Below are 20,199 nucleotides of genomic sequence, written 5' to 3' on the forward strand. Positions count from 1 at the left end.
AGGCGATTGATAACCCTTGTTTACGCAATCAAAGACACATCACACTTTGTTGCAGGGTGACAATTTCGTTCTGGATCAAAATATTTCTTCGAGCACAATGTCTTCAGTAGGTCACTGGTTCAACAAATACGAGTAGCACTCGAAACTAAAGTTATTTGTAAATGTACAGTGCTGAATACTATATTTGTTGATCGATGTACAACTTAAGAAACTAAAGAGACCAGTAACTTCAGAGTTCAGAAATGAACAGCGACGTGCCGAAGGTATTTCCCGGACTCTGTGTATGGTGCACGTGGCTGCGGAGCTTCCAGTAAGATCGGTTTCGCAGAGTGCCGCAGTGTGATGGCGGATCGAAGCGTTCCATTTGGCGAGGTGTCAGCCGCGCACAAAGCGACTGACGTCCGCAGAGCCTCTCGGACAAAAGACGACGCCGTGCCAGGGCGCGCTGGCCGTTCTTGCACCACAACTCTCGCCTGAAGAGGCCACTGCTGGGCCCAAAAAGTACCGATGTTTCCTGGAGTGTGAGCCTAGCCACAAAATGGTAGCTCGCTTTTCTGCATGTTAACATTTCCGGATGTGCACTGTACCCCGTAACTGGAGCTCCAATTGTCAGTTTTGCTGTTGATCAGTTGGTATCAAGTGATGTCGCAATCAAAGCACGGACAACGACTTCTGAAAGTGCTAAGAACCGATCAGCGTCTTAAGGAAATGCCTCCAATGCTCGGAGAAGACTGTCCGCGTTCCTGCTCGTATCCTGATAATTCTGCGAATTTCAGAGCGGCAGTTTCAGTCTGAACAATTCTCTCCACGTAGACCTGGGCAGACGGAAACTCTATAACTCAGAAATAGTCGAAGAAGGATACACAAATCCGTATAATCGACTTCCTCAACTTGCCCTTCGGTAGATGGCCACATTTTCTGATAAACTGGACCAAGGCCAGACGGCTTGTAGATGGTAGCAGAGACGAGCACAGTAGAATTGAATCTAGTGCCGAGAAAGTTAGTTACTTAACGTGCTGTTAGACATGTAGGATAATGATTCTGAAGATCGAGACCCGGGTTCCCGGGTTCGATTCCCGGCGGGGTCAGGGATTTTCTCTGCCTCGTGATGACGGGGTGTTGGGTGATGTCCTTAGGTTAGTTAGGTTTAAGCAGTTCTAAGTTCTAGGGGACTGATGACCATAGATGTTAAGTCCCATAGTGCTCAGAGCCATTTTTTTGAAGATCGAGAATTATAGTACCTGAAGAAAACTTCACAAACCAAGGTCGCTAACAAACATTTTATTAGACGGCCGGTTTCGACAGAGCTATGCTGTCATCATTGGATCTTATGCTTTAGCGTTTTTGCAACATATTATCCGTCAGTGTTACAAGTCGCTTCAAATTGAATATATACGCCCCACTAACATGAATATCAATATACTGTACATTGGAATGTCGTTTGTAAAAGTGTTAAGTAAATATATAAATGTAACCATATTCCACCGATTTCAAGTGTTCATGTTCACTACCGGCTGGTAGAGACTCTTTGTAAAACCGAAATCGGATTCCATCTCGATCTGGCGACTTATTTGCGTCAGGGATATTCATACTAAGTCCTACATACGGGAGTCTGTGCGTTAGCAAAACGTCGGTGTGTTTGAGCGATTCTCATGCCTGAACTATTTCTTAAAAGCGATGTTTAATACTTCGACTTTCCTTGTGCTGTCTTCCGCTGCTACACCAGACTTGTCAACAAGTGATGAGTAGAACCTTAGATCCACGATTTTACATAGGATCAGAATTTTCTCATGTTCTCGGCAAGATCCTGTGCTAAGATAGGAAGGTGGTAGTTGTATGCTTCGGGCATAGATATTTTTACAGCCGCACGAATTTCTACTAACTTTTACCTGTTGTAATTCGCGCGTTCTCTTTTGAACCAATAGTGTAACAGCCCTTGCTTCCCCACCAGTTTCTGAATTTCGTTGTTAAGCCACGGTGGGTCTTTACCGTCCTTAATCTACTTACTCGGCACATATCTTTTCCAGGCAGGACTTACGTACAACCCGTTTAAACGTTGCCCATGGTTTCTCTATGCCAGTCATACCGGAACACTCATTGTCTAACTGGGATGCCAACAACTGATTATCTGCTGTTTTTAGCAGACTGTCCTAACCTTCTTAGTTGATTTGTTAACTTTAGTAACCATCCTCGCTATAATGTTATCATGGCCACTATTCCCTGTCTCTATACTGGCGCCGTCGCTAAGATCAGTCTTGTTTGTGGCTAGAAGGTCTAAAATATTTCCACTAAGTTTGAGCTGTCTAACTAGCTGCTCAAAACAGTTTTCGAAAAACTTATTCAAAAGTACTTCGCAAGACTGTCTGGCTATATTCCCTATAATGAATCCATAGACGCCCCTCTCTACACTCGTTACATTAAAGTCACTTCCAACTAATATTGCACGCTCTGGGTATTTCAGCGCTATTGACGGTAGCCTTTCTTGGAATGGCTCTAAAATTGTCACAGCAGAATCGCGCGGCTGGTAAAAACATCCAACAGTTAACTTTATTTAACCTAGACATTCTATACGCGACTAGACAACTTCCCTGTCACACTGAAATTCAACCTCAAAGACGGAATATTTTTGTCAAGTGCAATGCACACTCCCTCTCCTGTGGCACCTAATCTGTCCTTTCGAGATACACACCGGTCGCATCGAAGTTGTGAATCTGACTGGAGGAACAATGGGTCTATCGTGCCGTGTTTTATTTTTGAAACACGGGCCACTTGAAATAAGCTTCTACTTGCTACCATTGCCACAGCTTTCAGTGACTCCGAAGATATTACATCAATTCTGGCTGCCTTTCTTGAGCTCAAATCATTCAGTGTCGCGATAAACTACAATTACATTACTGGATCACCTGTTTCTTCCACATCATCTTCCTCCACCTCTTCCGTCGCACTTCGGTACAGTTGCCCTTCCCTGCGCAGTCCTTCCATGTACTGGTGCCATTTGTCTTCCCACTTTTTAGCATTTGCTAGAAGTTTTCCGTCTCCACGGCGTACTTAAGCAACTTACATTTTGATTCTCCGAATTTACCTTGTTTCTGGACCAGGACACTGGATTGGAGCTCAGATTCTGCATGCTTTAGCTGAAGATCATTCTAGATTTGTACGTTGGTAGTGATTTGAGCTCTCATTACATTCAATCGTAAAGTTATGTCTCAGTTACATTTCCGGCTATCGACTTCGTGTCGCTTTGGTTTCCACGCGTTACGTGGTTTGTGGCAGTGACCGGCCTTGTCTGTTTCAAGTTATATCACAAAAGTTGCTGTTGATTAAATCTGGAGGTTATTCGAGTAAGAGCTGGTGACAATTCCGTTGCCTTTGCAGTCTGTCCATGATTTGTTTTGTCAGTTACTCCATTCCTATCGGAAATAGGAAAGAAGGTCACTGACATTGCATTCTATGGTGAATTGTGAAGTATTTATGTAGCTGTAGATTATGTAATTCTAGTTGTATACTAAACACGTTGTTGACGTATGAACTATGCGTTATGAACTCAAACCTCTTACGTATAAAATGTTTGAAGTATGATGCTACATTTATTTGTGACCTGTAGATGAACGTTAAGCAGTCGATGCCAGTTACTTTATGAAATTGTTTAGTGATTATGTCTATGAAGTTAAGACATTGAAAAGTTTCAGTCACAATGATGGCTGTACTCCGTACTTCGTGAAGAAACTTCATAGATCTTTTGGGATAGAACTAACAGCGGAAGCTCCTCGTCGCAGGAAGTTGTCCGACGTGAAACTACGCGGAGTAGCTGCGGAAAGTGAATGCGGCTCACAGCAGTTTCCGGAAGGAGGCCAACAAATGCTGCCTTTCCCAGGTCAACGTCCACAGCTACGAGCACGCGACGGGCGCCGGGCTAAGTCGAGCACTCAGTTCCAGATCTTCCTACTCTGCAGCACGCGACTTCCTTTCCTGATGAGAGTGACCTTGCCTGCCCTGTTATTTTGCCCTTCTATTTGAATACTGCAGTTTTTCTGTGCTAGAGTACGTCCCCAGATGTACCTTGAGACATACGTTATTTCTTTAGTAGGAACTTGTCACCAGTGTGATATTCTGTGTGTCTCGTCAGCAGTTTGTGGTCGGTGTGGCGGAAACCACGAATTTTTATGTGGTTGGAGCTTTGAGAAAGCAATTAATTAATTATTTTCGTACATCAGTGTGTAACTAAACTAATCAGTTCTCTTTTAAACGTACAGCCACTGACCAGCTAATTACAATCATAGTAGCATTTTATTCGGAATGTAAGCGAGGCAATAACCTGACTGTTTACAGTACATTCCATCCCCTCATCCTAAGTGGCCTTAATTTCGTACAGTCACCCGCATTTCTCTTTTGTTAAGATTAGACGTTTACTTACAGAAAAGCAGCAGCTGTCGCTAATTCTATCTACTGTGAGAAATCGCTATCTGGTGGATTAATTCAGGATCATCTACAACTACTTCATATTTACGTTCTGTTAAGCACTGTCAAGTATACGGCAGAGGGTATTTCCGATGGTCCAACTTTTCAGGGTTTTGCTCATTCCATTCGCTCATGGAGTGTAGGAAGAACGCTTACTTCAGGAGGTCCGTGCATACAATAAATCATACAATCTTGGAATCGCGGACCCTACGGGAGCGGTATGTAGTGAGTTTTAATGAGTTTTAATACATTCCTAGATTCCTCATACAAAGCTTTTTCTTAAAATTTTATAAGCAGGTTTTTGTGTGATAAGTGTCGTAAAACGTCCGTCAATACAGAGTTTGTACTTCCGTGACCTTGTCTCATGGGTTACACAAACCTGTGCTGCCCTTCTTTGTGTACATCCAATATCCCCTGTTCTCCCTATTTGGTGTGGGTCCACCACATTTGAGCAATTTTCTGCGATGGGTCATAAAAGTGTTTTGTAAGCAATCTGCTTTGCAAACTGCATTTTCCCAGTATAGTACCAACGAGCTGTAGTCTGATCGTGCAATGTAGGATTTGACGGCCGGTGTTTGCAACCGCGGTGATTTCTGTTATATGCGCATTAGATCGCAGTCTGAGAGATTATTCTGTGCCTAATATTTCGTGTGCAACTGTAGGAGACATTATCAGAGTGTGTCAAGACTCAGAGGTGCCAAACATAAACTCAGCTTCAGAAGACGCCTGAGTGCACTATGCCCATTCAACAAAAGTCACGTAGGACTTACTAATGACTGAATCTATGTAGTCATTTCATTTCAGACAAACATACAAATTTTTACACCCATGCATTTGTATGTATTGAATGACTCCAGTTGTCACTCACTGATATTGTAGTTTGTGATACTTCCTTTTTTTGCCTTTTGTGAAATGCAGATCTTACATTTCTGAGCGTTTAAAGCCAACTGCTAATTTTTGCACCACTTTCAAATCTTATCAAGGACTGATTGAATATTTGTGCAGCTTTCGTCAGACATTACTTCACTGCAGGTAACTGGACCATTTGCGAGAAGCCAGAGGTTACTCTTAATGTTGTCTGCAAGGTCATTTATAGAGACCCGATTGTATGCATTTGCATGTTGCATATGCATTTGCATATTTGGCTCCTTTCCACCGGTTATTGCATATTTTAACTAAAAACTAATGCCGATGCATACATATTTCCGCTCTATGTTTACAATATTTTAAAAATTTAGATGGGCGGTCTCTAGCTCGATCTAGTTGTGATATCTCACAGTTTGATCGCGACCTTGAACTACGTGCAATCGCTAAACGAGAGGCCACAGTCTAGCGACATCATTACAGAAGAGGAGTCATTACAGAAGAGGAACAGGAACAGGCAGACAGAGTCACGCCCCTGTGCCCGCGCCCCTCCGCTGTCATAGCGTACGTATCGGCAAATATTAAATTAAACTACGCAAGCTTATATTCGCATGTCCATTGTTTCAGCTTAGCTTTCTATTTACTTTTACATAGTTGAACGTGTTTACGACGTGTAGTGTGTAAAGTAGTGTGCGCCATATAGCCCGAAATAAGAAACGTCGTTTTGTGCATATATGACCAACTTGGAACGTTTACATATGACGGAATTGTTTTATATTGTAGAGTTTGCGAAAAAAAAAACGCTTCGCGCAAAAAAAGTTTCAAATGGACTAATACGTCAAGACAAGTCTTCATATCGCAGGAATGCGGAAGAAAGGACCACGACAACAACATCTGACAACAGTTGCAGTAGCAGGGAATAGTCCAAAGGTAACCAAGTCGGTTTAATATGAATCTATGTGAAGCATTCATTGCAATCAATAGTCCTCTTCACAAACTTACAAACCTTGTCCTAAAAAGTTTGCTGCGGAAATAGTGCGTACATCAAAATATACCAGATAAATCATCACTGCGTAAAAATTTCATACCGACAATTTATGCAAATGTTCTGGAAGAAATATGCAATGAACTCGATGACAGCATTATCTGTATGTCAGTTGACGAAACTACACACACTTGTGGTTACATTGCAAATTTAATTTCTGGTGCTTTAAAAGAAGAGCCTTCTTCTTCCTATTTAGCGCCCTGCAAAGAATTTGGAAAAGTAAATCATTCCACTGTCGCCAGATTTGTGAATGAGGGTATTACAAAAATATTTCCAGAATCTTCTGCATATGAAAGGGTGTTTGTGTTTATTTCAGATGCTGCTCCCTATATAAGCAGGAAAAGCCCTCCGAGTATTTTATCCCAGTTTGATTCATGTGACGTGCTTTGCTCGTGGAGTACATCGCCTTGCTGAAGAAGTACGTTCCACGTTTGTGAATGTAAATAAACTGATTTCATCCACTAAGACCTACAAAGAAAAACTTTGGCAGTTTGCCAGTGCAAGGAAGCTTTTAATGATTCAGATATTAAAAAGAAATTGCTATGATTAGCACTCATTTTTCCTATATACCTGCAAGCACTAAAAAGCTTGAAACTCAAGTTTGGCCTTGATTGCATCTATTCACTTAATGAATAAAATTATTCTAGTGAACTGCTCATTGTCGGAGGTATTCCCAAGAAAACTTAAAGAAAAGTCTGAAAACATTTTAAAAAATAACTCAGGCTTTGACACTTGTTCCAAATTTATAGCCGGCCTGGGTGACCGAGTGGTTCTAGGCGCTACAGTCTGAAACCGTGCTACCGCTACGGTCGCAGGTTCGAATCCTACCTCGGGCATGGATGTGTGCGATGTCCTTAGGTTAGTTAGGTTTAGGAAGTTTTTAGTTCTAGGGGACTGATGACCTCAGAAGTTAAGTCCCATAGTGCTCAGAGACAAATTGATAGTTTTGTTAAGAGAATAAGTGAACTTTTACCGGAAAGAATAAGTGCCAACATAGCACCCAAATTCTGCCAGTTACCTCAGTTGATGTAGAGCGGTCCTTTTCTGCTTATAAAAATGTTTTGAGTGATCGAAGACACCATCTTATTGCCGAACGTTTGGAACAGTAGTTGGTCGTTTATGTTTACAAAAGTAGAAAAATGTAAAATAAATTGTAAATGGTGCTTTGGTCCAATAGTATTAATTACAAGTTAATGCAGTTAAAAAAATCATGATTGTATGTTGTTGTTCAAATAAAATATTACGAAGTTTTTCAGCGTGCCCCTCTGCGTGCAAAATATATGCAAGTTGATCCTGTACATATCGACTGTTCCGCTGCGACTCATTCGCATCGCATCCGCTTGTTACTGACAACAATAGCAAAGCATGAACAATTCTTGAAACACGGTATGCGTCCTCATTTTGGAAATTTTTAAAAAATAATTCCAGAAAGGCTCCCTTTCTAACCTCTACCAGAAAATATTCAGAAAATGATATCAGCGTTCTAAATGTACAGATTTTTCGCGCGGCCGGCACTCTTCCTCGTAACTGATATGCACAGGTTCGACTTTGAGACATAATGCACGCAGTAACTAACACGTTTTTTAATTATTTGATCTTGCATATTTCGACAGTTTTCATGTATTTTTAAGCATTTTTCATGCATATTTGCATGTATATATTAAGGTTTTCATGAAGCATATAATCCGGTCTGTAGTAATTAATAATCAACATAAAGAACAAGGATCCCAGCACACTTCACTAGGGCACTATAATCGACGACCCTCCGTCCAGAGACACATTCTGCGTCTTCCCTATCAAGAAACCCTTAGTCCAGGTCGAAGAGGTTCATAGGATCTGTCAACCTAAAGAAAAAAAAATCAGCAACGTAAAATGGATCAAAACGTTTGAAAGTGTGAGAAAAATATGAGTAAGCTATGGGGAAGGCAGATACAGTACGTACAAGAAACAAGAGCAAACACTAAGAACGGTTGAGCTTGAACGAAATGCTCAGATTAAAAAGGGGAAGTGTTTCGCCACTACCGTTCAATTTATACCTTGAAAAAGCAGTGACGGAAATAAAAGAAAGGCTCAGGAGTGGGATTTAAATTCAGGTTGAAAGGATATCAGTGATAAGATTTGTTGATGACTTTGCTATCCTCAGCGAAAGTGAAGAAGAAGAATTATAGAGTATGTTGAATGGAATGAAGAGTCTAATGAGTACAGAAAATGGATTGAGAGTAAACCGGAAAAAGATCAAAGTAATGAGAAGCAACAGAAATGAGAGTGGCGAGAAATTTAACACCATAATTAGTGATCACCAAAGTAAACGAAGTGAAGGTAATTTGGTACGTTGGAAGCAAAACAACGCATGATTGACGAAACAAGAAGGACAAAAAAGGCAGACCAGAGCAGGGAAGCGGCCATTCCTGTCTACCTCTATCAAACATAGGCCTTTGCAGCACAGCACTGTATAATAGTGAACCATGGGCTGTTGAAAAACCGGGAAAGAAGAGAGTCGAAGCACTTGAGTTGTGTCCGTCTCGATAGCTGAGTGGTCAGCGTGATGGATTGCTATGTAAAGGGTCCTGGATTCGATTCCCGGCTGGGTCGAAGATATTCTCTGCTCAGGGACTGGGTGTTGTCTCCATCATCATCTCATCTCTATCGACACGCAAGTCGCCGAAGTGCCGTCATTTAAAACGACTTGCACCAGGCGACTGGTCTACCCGACGGGAGGCCCTAGCCACACATTTCATTTCATTGTACTGCAGAATGTATGTTATAAATAAGGTGGACTGATAAGACAAGGAGTGGAGAAAGGAACATAAAGGAAACACTGAGAAGAAGAAAGGAAAGGGTGATAGGACATATGTTAAGGCATCAGCGAATAACTTCCATTGGGCTAGGCGGGACTGTAGAGGGTAAGAACGGTAGGGGAGGCAGAGACTGAAGTATAGCCAACATATAATTGAAGACATAGGGTGCAAATGCTGCTCTGAGTCGAAGAGATTGACGCAAGAGAGGAATCCGTGATGGGCTACATCAAACCAGTCTGATAGCTCAAAACATTACCACGAGAAGGTCAATATACCTGCTTGTCAGTTCTGCTTTCTGTTCTTTAGGTTTAGCATTCGGTGTATGAGAAATTTTACGTCATTGTAATTTTAAGTTGTTTACTTCTTCTTACCTCTTTCATATACAGAATGATTCCGCAATGATGTTACAAACTTCCAGAGATGACGGAGAATGGTGAATTTATCAGAAGTTAAGATATCCTGGTCCAGAAACGACCGAATCAATAGCTGCAAACGAAAATCGTTCTGATATCTTTGGCTGAGGACCTCTTCTACAACAAGATTTTTGCTTTTCATTTTTAGAGAGGAGGTAGTATGAACCAGAATATGAAAAAATCGTCTAGTTAACTTGGGCGCTAAAATGAATGCCTTGAGAGCTATGAGTACTGGTTCACTAGAATAGATGTTTCACAGTAGCAAAGAGCGACATGCGCTGATAGCTCGTAAGGTATGCACTTTAGAGCCCAAGTTTACTCGATATTTTTTTCTAGTTTTGGTCCATACCATCTCCCCTCAAAAAACGGAAAGAAAATATTTTACAGTAGAAAAGGTCCAATATCAAATGCATCAGAACGATTTTTGCTTATAACTTCCAATTCGGTCGTTTCGGGATTATGGCTCTTTACTTCAAACTGATGCATTAACCCATCTTTATCATTCATGAAAGTCTGTAGCGTAATCGCGCAATTACCTTCTGTAAGTCATGTTCACACTTCTCATTGGCAGTGGAGCTTTAGTGCAGACTTTTGCTTTAACTGAAGCTTGACAAAATCTTTCTCGGTATCTAACATTTTATTTGAGAAGAGAAACTCTATTAGCCACTATAAATTCTGTACAGTCATACTTCAGTTTTTCAAATTATACATTGCTACTGAATGAGATCATTGTTCGAAATGTCTACCTTTTACCTGTTTTACACAGGTGTCATGTTTCACCAATTCCTAGATATCAAAGGTGTATTTTTTCCAGTTGATCATTTGTTACAGGTCTGCCTACTTCATCGGCTCCTCAGTGCGGATGCACCCCAGTAAAGTGTTTCAGAATATCTTTTTTGCGTTAATTTTTATTCTCATAATTGGTAACATAATGATATGTAATAGGAAAACCACATCTCATTTGTAAAGAAGAAACATGTTTGTGAAAAACGTATTCGCTATGTGTCCAAAGATTGCATTTAACATAGCAAAACTTGCAGAAGTTGTGGAAGTGATGATTGGAAAGCCACTGACAGTAAACGACGGAGTGCTGCTCTTTCGTCTTCGTTTCTGCGTTGTAGCCTTTTGTTGTTAGGACTTCAAGCTGAGGAGATGTGTGTTACGTTGTTGTCAATGTATTTGATCAATAAAGATTATTTAAATCTGTCTGTTGTGTTATCTCCGCTATTGATTCTAACCACAACCTTATCTGTTAATACAGTTTTAAATATGGCTGTCTCTCAGCAATCGTATATAAGTTTCGTCATAGAAATCACACAGCCAGCCGGTTGCAAATAACTGTTTGTTACTCCGACCCCTGTTTCGACACCTCTAAGGATGTATTCATCAGAATGAAATTTTAAGAAAGCGTGAAGTTACATTGCGAGAAGCCAGTGGTCAAAGTTTCGAGCAGATATACTCCAGTCAAAAGTTAAAATTTGTCTGATGTTGTTCCTAGCAAAGCATACCTAAGTGCTAAAGGGTGGAACGTGTTTAATATTAATTTCTGACCTGAGCATATCTGCTCGAAACTTTGAACATTGCCTTCTCGCAATGTAACATTACGGTTTCTTAAAATTTCATCCTGATGAAGACATCCTTAGAGGAGTCGAAACATAGGTCAATGTACCAAACAGTTACATGCAACTGGTTGGCTGTGTGATGTTTATGTTCTCTCTCAATAATTTATATTATGATTTCCACGTGTTACATAAAAAGACAGGCGAAGGTGGTTGCGGATTGTTCGAACATGAACAATCGGACATAATTAGTGTCCTTTCGTTAGTTACTTTTCAGTTAAGTGCCCGAACCTATCTGAGATACTTATACCGATGATTTTTCGGCTGTATGCAATATTTTGGCATTAAAACTACGATGGTCTGATCGGTTTCCGTTTCCGAACAATGACGTCTCCCAGCCTACTCAGTGGCCTAATACCTTGCAGATCTGCAAATAATGTACAATAGCATGGATTTCTATCAGGTAAACTGTTGTATAAAATGACAGAACTTCCCTGTAACGCACTACATTGTGCACTTTTTAGTAAAATTATCCAGCCTCTGTGGGGGTCGTCTCCATGTCGTGGCTATATTATTGTTTTAGACTGCACCACTTGTAAACTGTTAAATTCATGCCGCTCCTATGAGTGACCATTAACTTTAGTTTACTATCATTGCGAGGCAGAGGGTGACGCCTCACCAACACATCGCATCAGAGACCAAGTAGCTGTCATCTCTTCATAACACAAGTTATCGTTTATCTAGTACTCTACCTGTGCCCACCAATAAAACACAAATATTCGAAAGTTCCTGGTGCCTCGCCGTCGAACCCTGGACCTTCGTATTTCACGGGAAAGTGCTCTATTGAGCAATTCATGCACGGCCCAGGACCCGCCCTCACAGCTTTGCTTCAGCCAATACCTCATTTCTTGTCTTGCACAACTGTGAGAAGCTGTCGATAGCTCAGCCGACAGAACACTTGCCCACGAAATGCGAAGGTGACTATTTCGAGACGGGGTCCGGAAGAGAGTTTTAAACTGCCGGGAGGTTTCAAATTAGCGCACTATCCACTGCCGAGTGAAACACCGTTGTGCATTGGGAAACTCGTCCCCTGTTGTTACCGTCCGCCTCTGCGCACAATTCAATGCCCAGTTGGTTTTGAGGGGAGACTGAAGCAATGCTTTCTGTGATCCTAACAAAGTTTCCCAAAAATTAACGTGTAAGTACAGTTTTCCCACTGTCTTCTGTAAGTTATGCTTCTTTGTGTTTTTACTTCTCAACCAGTCACGTTACTTTCTTTTCCCCCGTCTTCATTAATTGTGTTTGATCACTTTCGTCTTTCTCTCCCTGTTGGATACCTCCTCTCGTGTCTAGCAGCCAGTGCTCTTAGTTTGAATCTATCGGCCTGTAATTTGTTTAATTTTGTGCTTATCAAGAATAAATACTGTAGAAACTGTGTTTTTTCTGCACTATTTGTGCCATAGTAATTTCTAAATGCTGGATTCCATATTAGATGTAAGTTATAACTTGCTTATCGTAACAAATGTTATTTAAAATTCACTGATCAGCCAGCTATCTGAATTTGACAGAGGGCAGATTGTTGTGACCAGAAGGCTCGTCACGAGTGTGTTAGAAACTGCACTACTCGTCGCGTGTTCGAGAAGTGCTGTGGTGAGTGTCTTCAACACGTAGCAAAACGAAGGTGGAACCACGTCCAGATCTTGTGGGGTTGGGCTCCAACCCACATCACAGATGTCGGACGTCGTAGGCTGGGCAGACTGGTAAAACAGGACAGGTGGCGAGCTGTGGCGGAACTAACATCAGACTTTAATGCTGGGCAGAGTGTAAGTGTGTCTGAACACCCAGTACACCAAACACTCCTGACGATGGGCCTTCGCAGCCGACGACTCAGGCATGTGCCAATGTTAACACCACGACATCGGCAACTACGACTGAAATGAGCACGTGACCATCGGCACTGGACGTTGGAGCAGTAGCACAGCGTTGCATGGTCTGATGAATCGCGATACCTCTTCCAATGCCGATGGGAAGCCGCGAATCGGTCGTCTTCCAGGGTAACAGCTCCTTGACACTTGTATTGCGGGACGGGGGCAAGCTGGGAACGGTTCCATTATGCTCTGGGGAACATTCAAGAGGCCATCCATGGGTCCGGTGGAGCTCGTACAAGGCACCATGACGCCAAGGAGTATCGTACACTGGTTGCAGATCATGTGCACCTCTTCGTGACGGTCATCTTACCCGACAGCAATGACGTTTTTCAAGAAGATGATGCGCCATGTGAGGTCAGAAGTGATTGAGTGGTTCGAGGAAAACAGTGGCGGATTCCAACTGCTGTGCTACAACACCCCCTCCCCAGGTCGCCAGATCTGAAACCGATCGAACGCTTACGGAATATGGATTGATGGAATGTAATTGAATGTGGCGTGAGAGCTCATCGCTCCCTCCCGGAATGTACGGGAATCAGGTGACTTGTGTGTGCCTACCAAGGCCTCACTGTTTCCATGCGCGACGCGTCGTCGCCGTCATCCGTGTGAAGGCGGACGTGCTAATACACTCCTGGAAATGGAAAAAAGAACACATTGACACCGGTGTGTCAGACCCACCATACTTGCTCCGGACACTGCGAGAGGGCTGTACAAGCAATGATCACACGCACGGCACAGCGGACACACCAGGAACCGCGGTGCTGGCCGTCGAATGGCGCTAGCTGCGCAGCATTTGTGCACCGCCGCCGTCAGTGTCAGCCAGTTTGCCGTGGCATACGGAGCTCCATCGCAGTCTTTAACACTGGTAGCATGCCGCGACAGCGTGGACGTGAACCGTATGTGCAGTTGACGGACTTTGAGCGAGGGCGTATAGTGGGCATGCGGGAGGCCGGGTGGACGTACCGCCGAATTGCTCAACACGTGGGGCGTGAGGTCTCCACAGTACATCGATGTTGTCGCCAGTGGTCGGCGGAAGGTGCACGTGCCCGTCGACCTGGGACCGGACCGCAGCAACGCACGGATGCACGCCAAGACCGTAGGATCCTACGCAGTGCCGTAGGGGACCGCACCGCCACTTCCCAGCAAATTAGGGACACTGTTGCTCCTGGGGTATCGGCGAGGACCATTCGCAACCGTCTCCATGAAGCTGGGCTACGGTCCCGCACACCGTTAGGCCGTCTTCCGCTCACGCCCCAACATCGTGCAGCCCGCCTCCAGTGGTGTCGCGACAGGCGTGAATGGAGGGACGAATGGAGACGTGTCGTCTTCAGCGATGAGAGTCGCTTCTGCCTTGGTGCCAATGATGGTCGTATGCGTGTTTGGCGCCGTGCAGGTGAGCGCCACAATCAGGACTGCATACGACCGAGGCACACAGGGCCAACACCCGGCATCATGGTGTGGGGAGCGATCTCCTACACTGGCCGTACACCACTGGTGATCGTCGAGGGGACACTGAATAGTGCACGGTACATCCAAACCGTCATCGAACCCATCGTTCTACCATTCCTAGACCGGCAAGGGAACTTGCTGTTCCAACAGGACAATGCACGTCCGCATGTATCCCGTGCCACCCAACGTGCTCTAGAAGGTGTAAGTCAACTACCCTGGCCAGCAAGATCTCCGGATCTGTCCCCCATTGAGCATGTTTGGGACTGGATGAAGCGTCGTCTCACTCGGTCTGCACGTCCAGCACGAACGCTGGTCCAACTGAGGCGCCAGGTGGAAATGGCATGGCAAGCCGTTCCACAGGACTACATCCAGCATCTCTACGATCGTGTCCATGGGAGAATAGCAGCCTGCATTGCTGCGAAAGGTGGATATACACTGTACTAGTGCCGACATTGTGCATGCTCTGTTGCCTGTGTCTATGTGCCTGTGGTTCTGTCAGTGTGATCATGTGATGTATCTGACCCCAGGAATGTGTCAATAAAGTTTCCCCTTCCTGGGACAATGAATTCACGGTGTTATTATTTCAATTTCCAGGAGTGTAAGTAGGTGGTCATAATGCTCCGGCTAATCAGCGTATGAAGAACGCCTGGTCAGGTGTAACTGAGGCCCTATGCCTAATATTGCAAGGTAGATAAATAAATGAAGAAATAAACTGTTTGATAAAGCAGGACTGTGAAACGTATTCCTCTCTTAAGAAAACGGTGGTCATCCGGACAACGAAAAAGTGCATGTAAAAGCGTTATGTCAAATAGAGATTGGTTGGTGTGGCATTTGCCAAGGATTTAAGGAGTTGCTGAAATGACAATGGAAGAAGCGGTAGAGTTAGCAAGTTGTAGGGTTAGACAAAGTATGAAATATGTCAAAAAAAAGTATCAGAGTAGTAGAGAGGACAGTATCAGCACAGGAAGGGATGAAATGGCAACCGTCACCACAGCAGTTGAGTCGGCCAATATATGAAGCAGGGGCTTGAGTGCGTGGAGCTGGAGATGGGGAGTAGTGACTCATAGGTGTTAGACATGTAGTTCATATCGCAGAGCTGTGCCCGAAAAAGGTGGGAATATAAGTCATTACTCGTTGTATTACATATATCAGATCGATCGGTATGTCATCGGAGGAACAATTCGTCACTGCCTATTATTCTTACCAGTTCCGTCTGTAAACATTGTGTTCTTTAAAAATATGTTTCCTGGCCGTTTTGTCAGCTTTATATGTTCATTCCATTCAGCGACGCTACTTAAAATATTGACCACATCATTATGCTGCGTTGTTCGTCTGATTACTATTTGGCACGCACTGCTGAAACAACCGCAGCCATGATAACCGGCACCGTTCGCTTCGTAACTACAATCACGCACCAAGCAATTAGTTTCCAGTATCTGATTAATATGCATTCATTTCCTTCGACAAGAAAACGGAATCCTAATGGCAAATTGATGACCAACCTGTCACAAATCTCTCACATTTTCGTTATTTTTACATATGGCAATGCCATTATGTTGGGCATACTATGGCGTTCCAGGTAAGGAAACAGAAAGTTCATGCCCTTATTGCGTTGAGGCTTGAGCGCCATGCATCATCCAATGCATCATCCAATATCATCACCCTACATTACTGACAAACTCAATATCCAAGTAAATCAACCGCAGTCTTCTATAAATTAAGACTGTGTATAAGTGAATATCTATTCAGAATAGTGTCTTACTTTCCATGCAAATGAATGTTCATTATAGAATTTGCAGACCGCTTGTGAGAACAATTTGATGTGCTGTGTGGTTGAGTGCCCGCTGTTTGATGTTGCAGGAGCAGCTCCAGCTCGGACCTACTGGAGGTGAGCGCCACCGGGTCGCTGAGGTCGCCCTCCACTCCAGAGGACAACATCAACGTCGTCGTGCGGTGAGTCCAGTTCACTGGCCCCTCTTCATGAATTTTTAGGAGAACATTTCGACTGACTTGAAGGAGAACAGTCAACAGCAACAACGCCACAACGTTCATCGTCGGGACTCGACTCCAAGTACCTGTCTCACAGACTTCAGTACATACAGAGTGGCGTTGTTGCTGTTGACTGTTCTCCTTATATATATTTATGTTGTTCACAAATTGCAAAACCTTCTAGACTTTTCACGTTAATTAAGGCCATAGTAGCGTGATCTTTTCCGAATGTACTTCTGACCAAAACGTGATTCTGATACCTGGCATGCAAAGTTTTTCTTAATCGTGCATTTTGTTTTCTTATGGTGCTATTTCCATAGGAACTTTCATTCTGTAACACATATTTCTTTACATCTAACTGATAAGTGTCTTTCATATACATAGATTAAAATTTTTTTGACACAACGAATTGTTTTCTTCAAAATTTTTATCCCCTACTTCACCCCTTAGGGCATGAATTTCCAAAAACAGTGAAACACGTATGGTTTTGTTTCTAACCGAAAGTCAAATACCAAATTTCATTTAAAACGCATTAGTAGTTCTTTAATAATGAATTATCAAAAAAATTTCACCCACAGTTCACCCAGTTAGTGGTTAAATTTCTAGAAATGCTGAAACACGCATTTCTTTATTTCTGACTGACAAACCAAATACCAATTTTCGTAGTTCTAGCTTCAAAATTGCCTTAATAAAGACGTTTTCATAAAGCTTTTCATCCGCTGTTTCAGCCCTTTAGGAGTGGAATTTCGAACAATCCCTTCGTAAACGATGCCTGAAATATACGATTCGCACCCTCTCCAGATTTGAAGCGTCTGTACTTAACGGTTTGGGCTGAGCGATGATGAGTCAGTCAGTTAGGACATTGTCTTTTATATATATACATAGATTAGACGCTGCTTTACATAGTGATGATTTTACTAGAATTCGCACCATTCGTCGCATATAGGAAGGCAGTGTAGAGAGTGTATTATTGTGATGAGTTAATTGACAGGATTATTCTCAATAGCACTGACAGCAAACTAACGTCACCGACAATAGTTCAGGTACGCATACTGGCGCCACAAGCAGCAGATGAGATAGAGAAAGAATTTGCAGACATTGATCAAGTGTTTCAATATGTGATGGCAAATGAAAATCTAATAATCATGGGTGATTGTGCGATTACTCAGATTATCTTTGGTGGCAGCGTATGCCGCTAGAAATAGTAGTGCCTGTCACATACGTGTGAACTGTTCAGCTCAATCCAAAATAAAAATTCATACGAAGCAGCCAGCATTCACATGCATGTATTTCACTTACGTCCCGCCTCGCAGAATCAAAGTCCAAGGGCTTCAGTTTCACGGAACCTCAGAAGAAAAATACACGGTTAAAAGTGTTGTCTCAATTAACTGAAAACTAGCTGGGTCTATTCTAGCAATCGTCACTCGAAATAATTACATGCGTTGTTCAATATTCCACGTACATGTTAAAAATAATTGTCTATGTAGGGCCGAGAAACGTCGTATATTGGTGGAATGGAGGGGTAGGAATGAAAGTGCTCCGCTCTTTATCACTTTCACAAAATCGTCAAATTATTGTTTATTGGAATCTCGAAGTGCAATGAGAATTCCGAAAAGGGAAAATCTTCGTAATATTATTGATCTGAACCTAGTAGTGCAATATGATATTCATAAAGAATCATTATTAAAGTCATTGTATAAGATTAATTGTAATCAAATAAGATAATTGATTAAAACGTGTCTTGCTTTCTGTTTAGCTGAATGTCACCGGTATTGTATCGGATCGCTGCGTAGTGGTCTCTGGTGGAGTTATGTCCATTAAATGTTTTCAGATATACTTTAGTAATAAATCGTATCTTTACTTATGGATTTCAGTATGCAGAGTGATTCTTATAAATGTTTAAAAAACGCCGAAGGAACGTAGATGACGCTGAGACAAGTAATTTTATATAAGACACAGAGGGCCGCAAATGTCGAGAAATACTCCAGACGTGGATGACGAACGTTGAACACATGTCGTCACCAGATGACGTACGTCGCCTCATGTGCAGCAGTGGAATGTATCCGTCTCTTACACATGATCATCCCAAACCAAATCAAGTATTCACGTCAGTGTGGCACCGGGCCTACGGGCGCGACGTTAGCGCATGGGGTTCAGAGTTCGATCTTGTGTCTGGCAGGCAGTATTTTTTTGCAGTGCGGTAGGCAGTTATGTGTCTACATTGAGATAATATTCATTATTTTATTTGCCGATGTCGCGGTCCCCGCTAATTTGTTGCAAAGTACAGTACAACAAAAGCCTGCCACATTACGTCACAAGTAATTGAGTATAATCTTCTGCACTGCATCGCTACCACTAAAAGACGTTCGTGTTCTTTACTAAATAAAGTTTGTAAACAAAAACAGAAAGAACAAAAGGAAAGAAACACAAAATAAAAACGGTTTTTGCTTGGTTACAGCGAGGGCAATAATTTTGTAACCTCTTCATTTACAAAAGGTGTTTGAAAACAGAGTGGCCTGACGGAGCGATCTGTAGCACTGCCCACAACCGGAGAAGGTAGGACTGACAAGCCCAATCGTTGCACGTCCTGCGAGGTGCGTCATCTGGCGACGTCACGTGTTCAACATTTGTCGACCACTTTCGGGGTATTTCCCGACATTTGGCGTCCCTTGTGTCTTATATTAAATTACTTGTGTTACAGGTGAGCGCCATCTCCGTCGCTTCGGGTTTTTTTAAAACATTAACAAGAATCACTCCGAATAGAGCGAAACAATCTATTTCCCTGCCTGAATACCCCATCAGAATGTCTGTCCTGAGTGATTTCCTACGGTTATTTTCTGCGGAATATGAAAGCATTTGCATTTCGTTGAAAGGGCGGTCATCTGTGCCAAGTGCTGCATAAAGACCAAGCAGCCTAATAAAATAATTGTTAGGAAATTAGTTAAAAGTGCATATGAGAATTAGCGCAACTGTCTGTTTCTGTGCATTTATTTTCTGGGTAACTTCCCCGTAATAAAGTTACAAATGTTAAAATTACGCTTTAGTTCCGATATTAGCAAATTTGTTTCCTGTCCGTATCAGTTTTTAACCGTATGGCTACACGAAAAATTACCTTAAATGCACCAGTCCTGGGAAGCATGAGATAAGAAGTCGAGAAAATTTAAAAGTCTGTTTTTTACATAAAATTAAGTACACGGTAATAGACAATGACGGATTTCGCATAAAGTAACAATATCTGACCGTCAAGGATAGTGGGCGTGATCTTCATATTCTCTCGCTTGCTGCGCGTAAACTATTAGACGTAAAGACAAAATGAACGGGACCTATTCTGTATGAAATTCAAATTAGTTAAATTTTGTACCGGCACATGTTTTCGCTACAGGCCGTAGTATTCGAGTTATTCAAGAAAAACGTACGAAATTGTCCTTAAAACGCACCCCCTCCCCCAGTATCAGCACCCATCGGTCAGGATTTCCAGTATGCTCTTCATGGCAAACCCAATGTATAAAAATTTGCGAATGCACGAATTATTTCCCACATTCGACCTTTCTTGGTCTTCATGGCGTGGCCTTATTACGCCACCGCCTTAGTCGCACACTTACAAACCGAAAAATCGACGTTTGTGTAAATTTTACCTGTGAATTTTACCTTGTGAATTTTAACATCATACAATAAAGAATTAAATTGTTGCATTCGTCA

The 20,199-nt window shown here is 42.6% G+C and overlaps 1 protein-coding gene across 1 annotated transcript in view; it reads left to right on the plus strand.

Annotated features, from left to right (window-relative positions):
- LOC126161568 (kinesin-like protein KIF12) overlaps positions 1-20,199 on the plus strand; it is a 605,396-nt gene that overhangs the window by 194,451 nt on the left and 390,746 nt on the right. Inside the window, exon 3 of the mRNA XM_049917513.1 lies at positions 16,372-16,464. Within this exon, the coding sequence (XP_049773470.1) occupies positions 16,372-16,464 (93 nt within the window). The remainder of the gene's footprint in view (positions 1-16,371; positions 16,465-20,199) is intronic.

The sequence above is a fragment of the Schistocerca cancellata genome, chromosome 1 (genome assembly GCF_023864275.1).
Source record: "Schistocerca cancellata isolate TAMUIC-IGC-003103 chromosome 1, iqSchCanc2.1, whole genome shotgun sequence".
Lineage (NCBI taxonomy): Eukaryota > Metazoa > Arthropoda > Insecta > Orthoptera > Acrididae > Schistocerca > Schistocerca cancellata.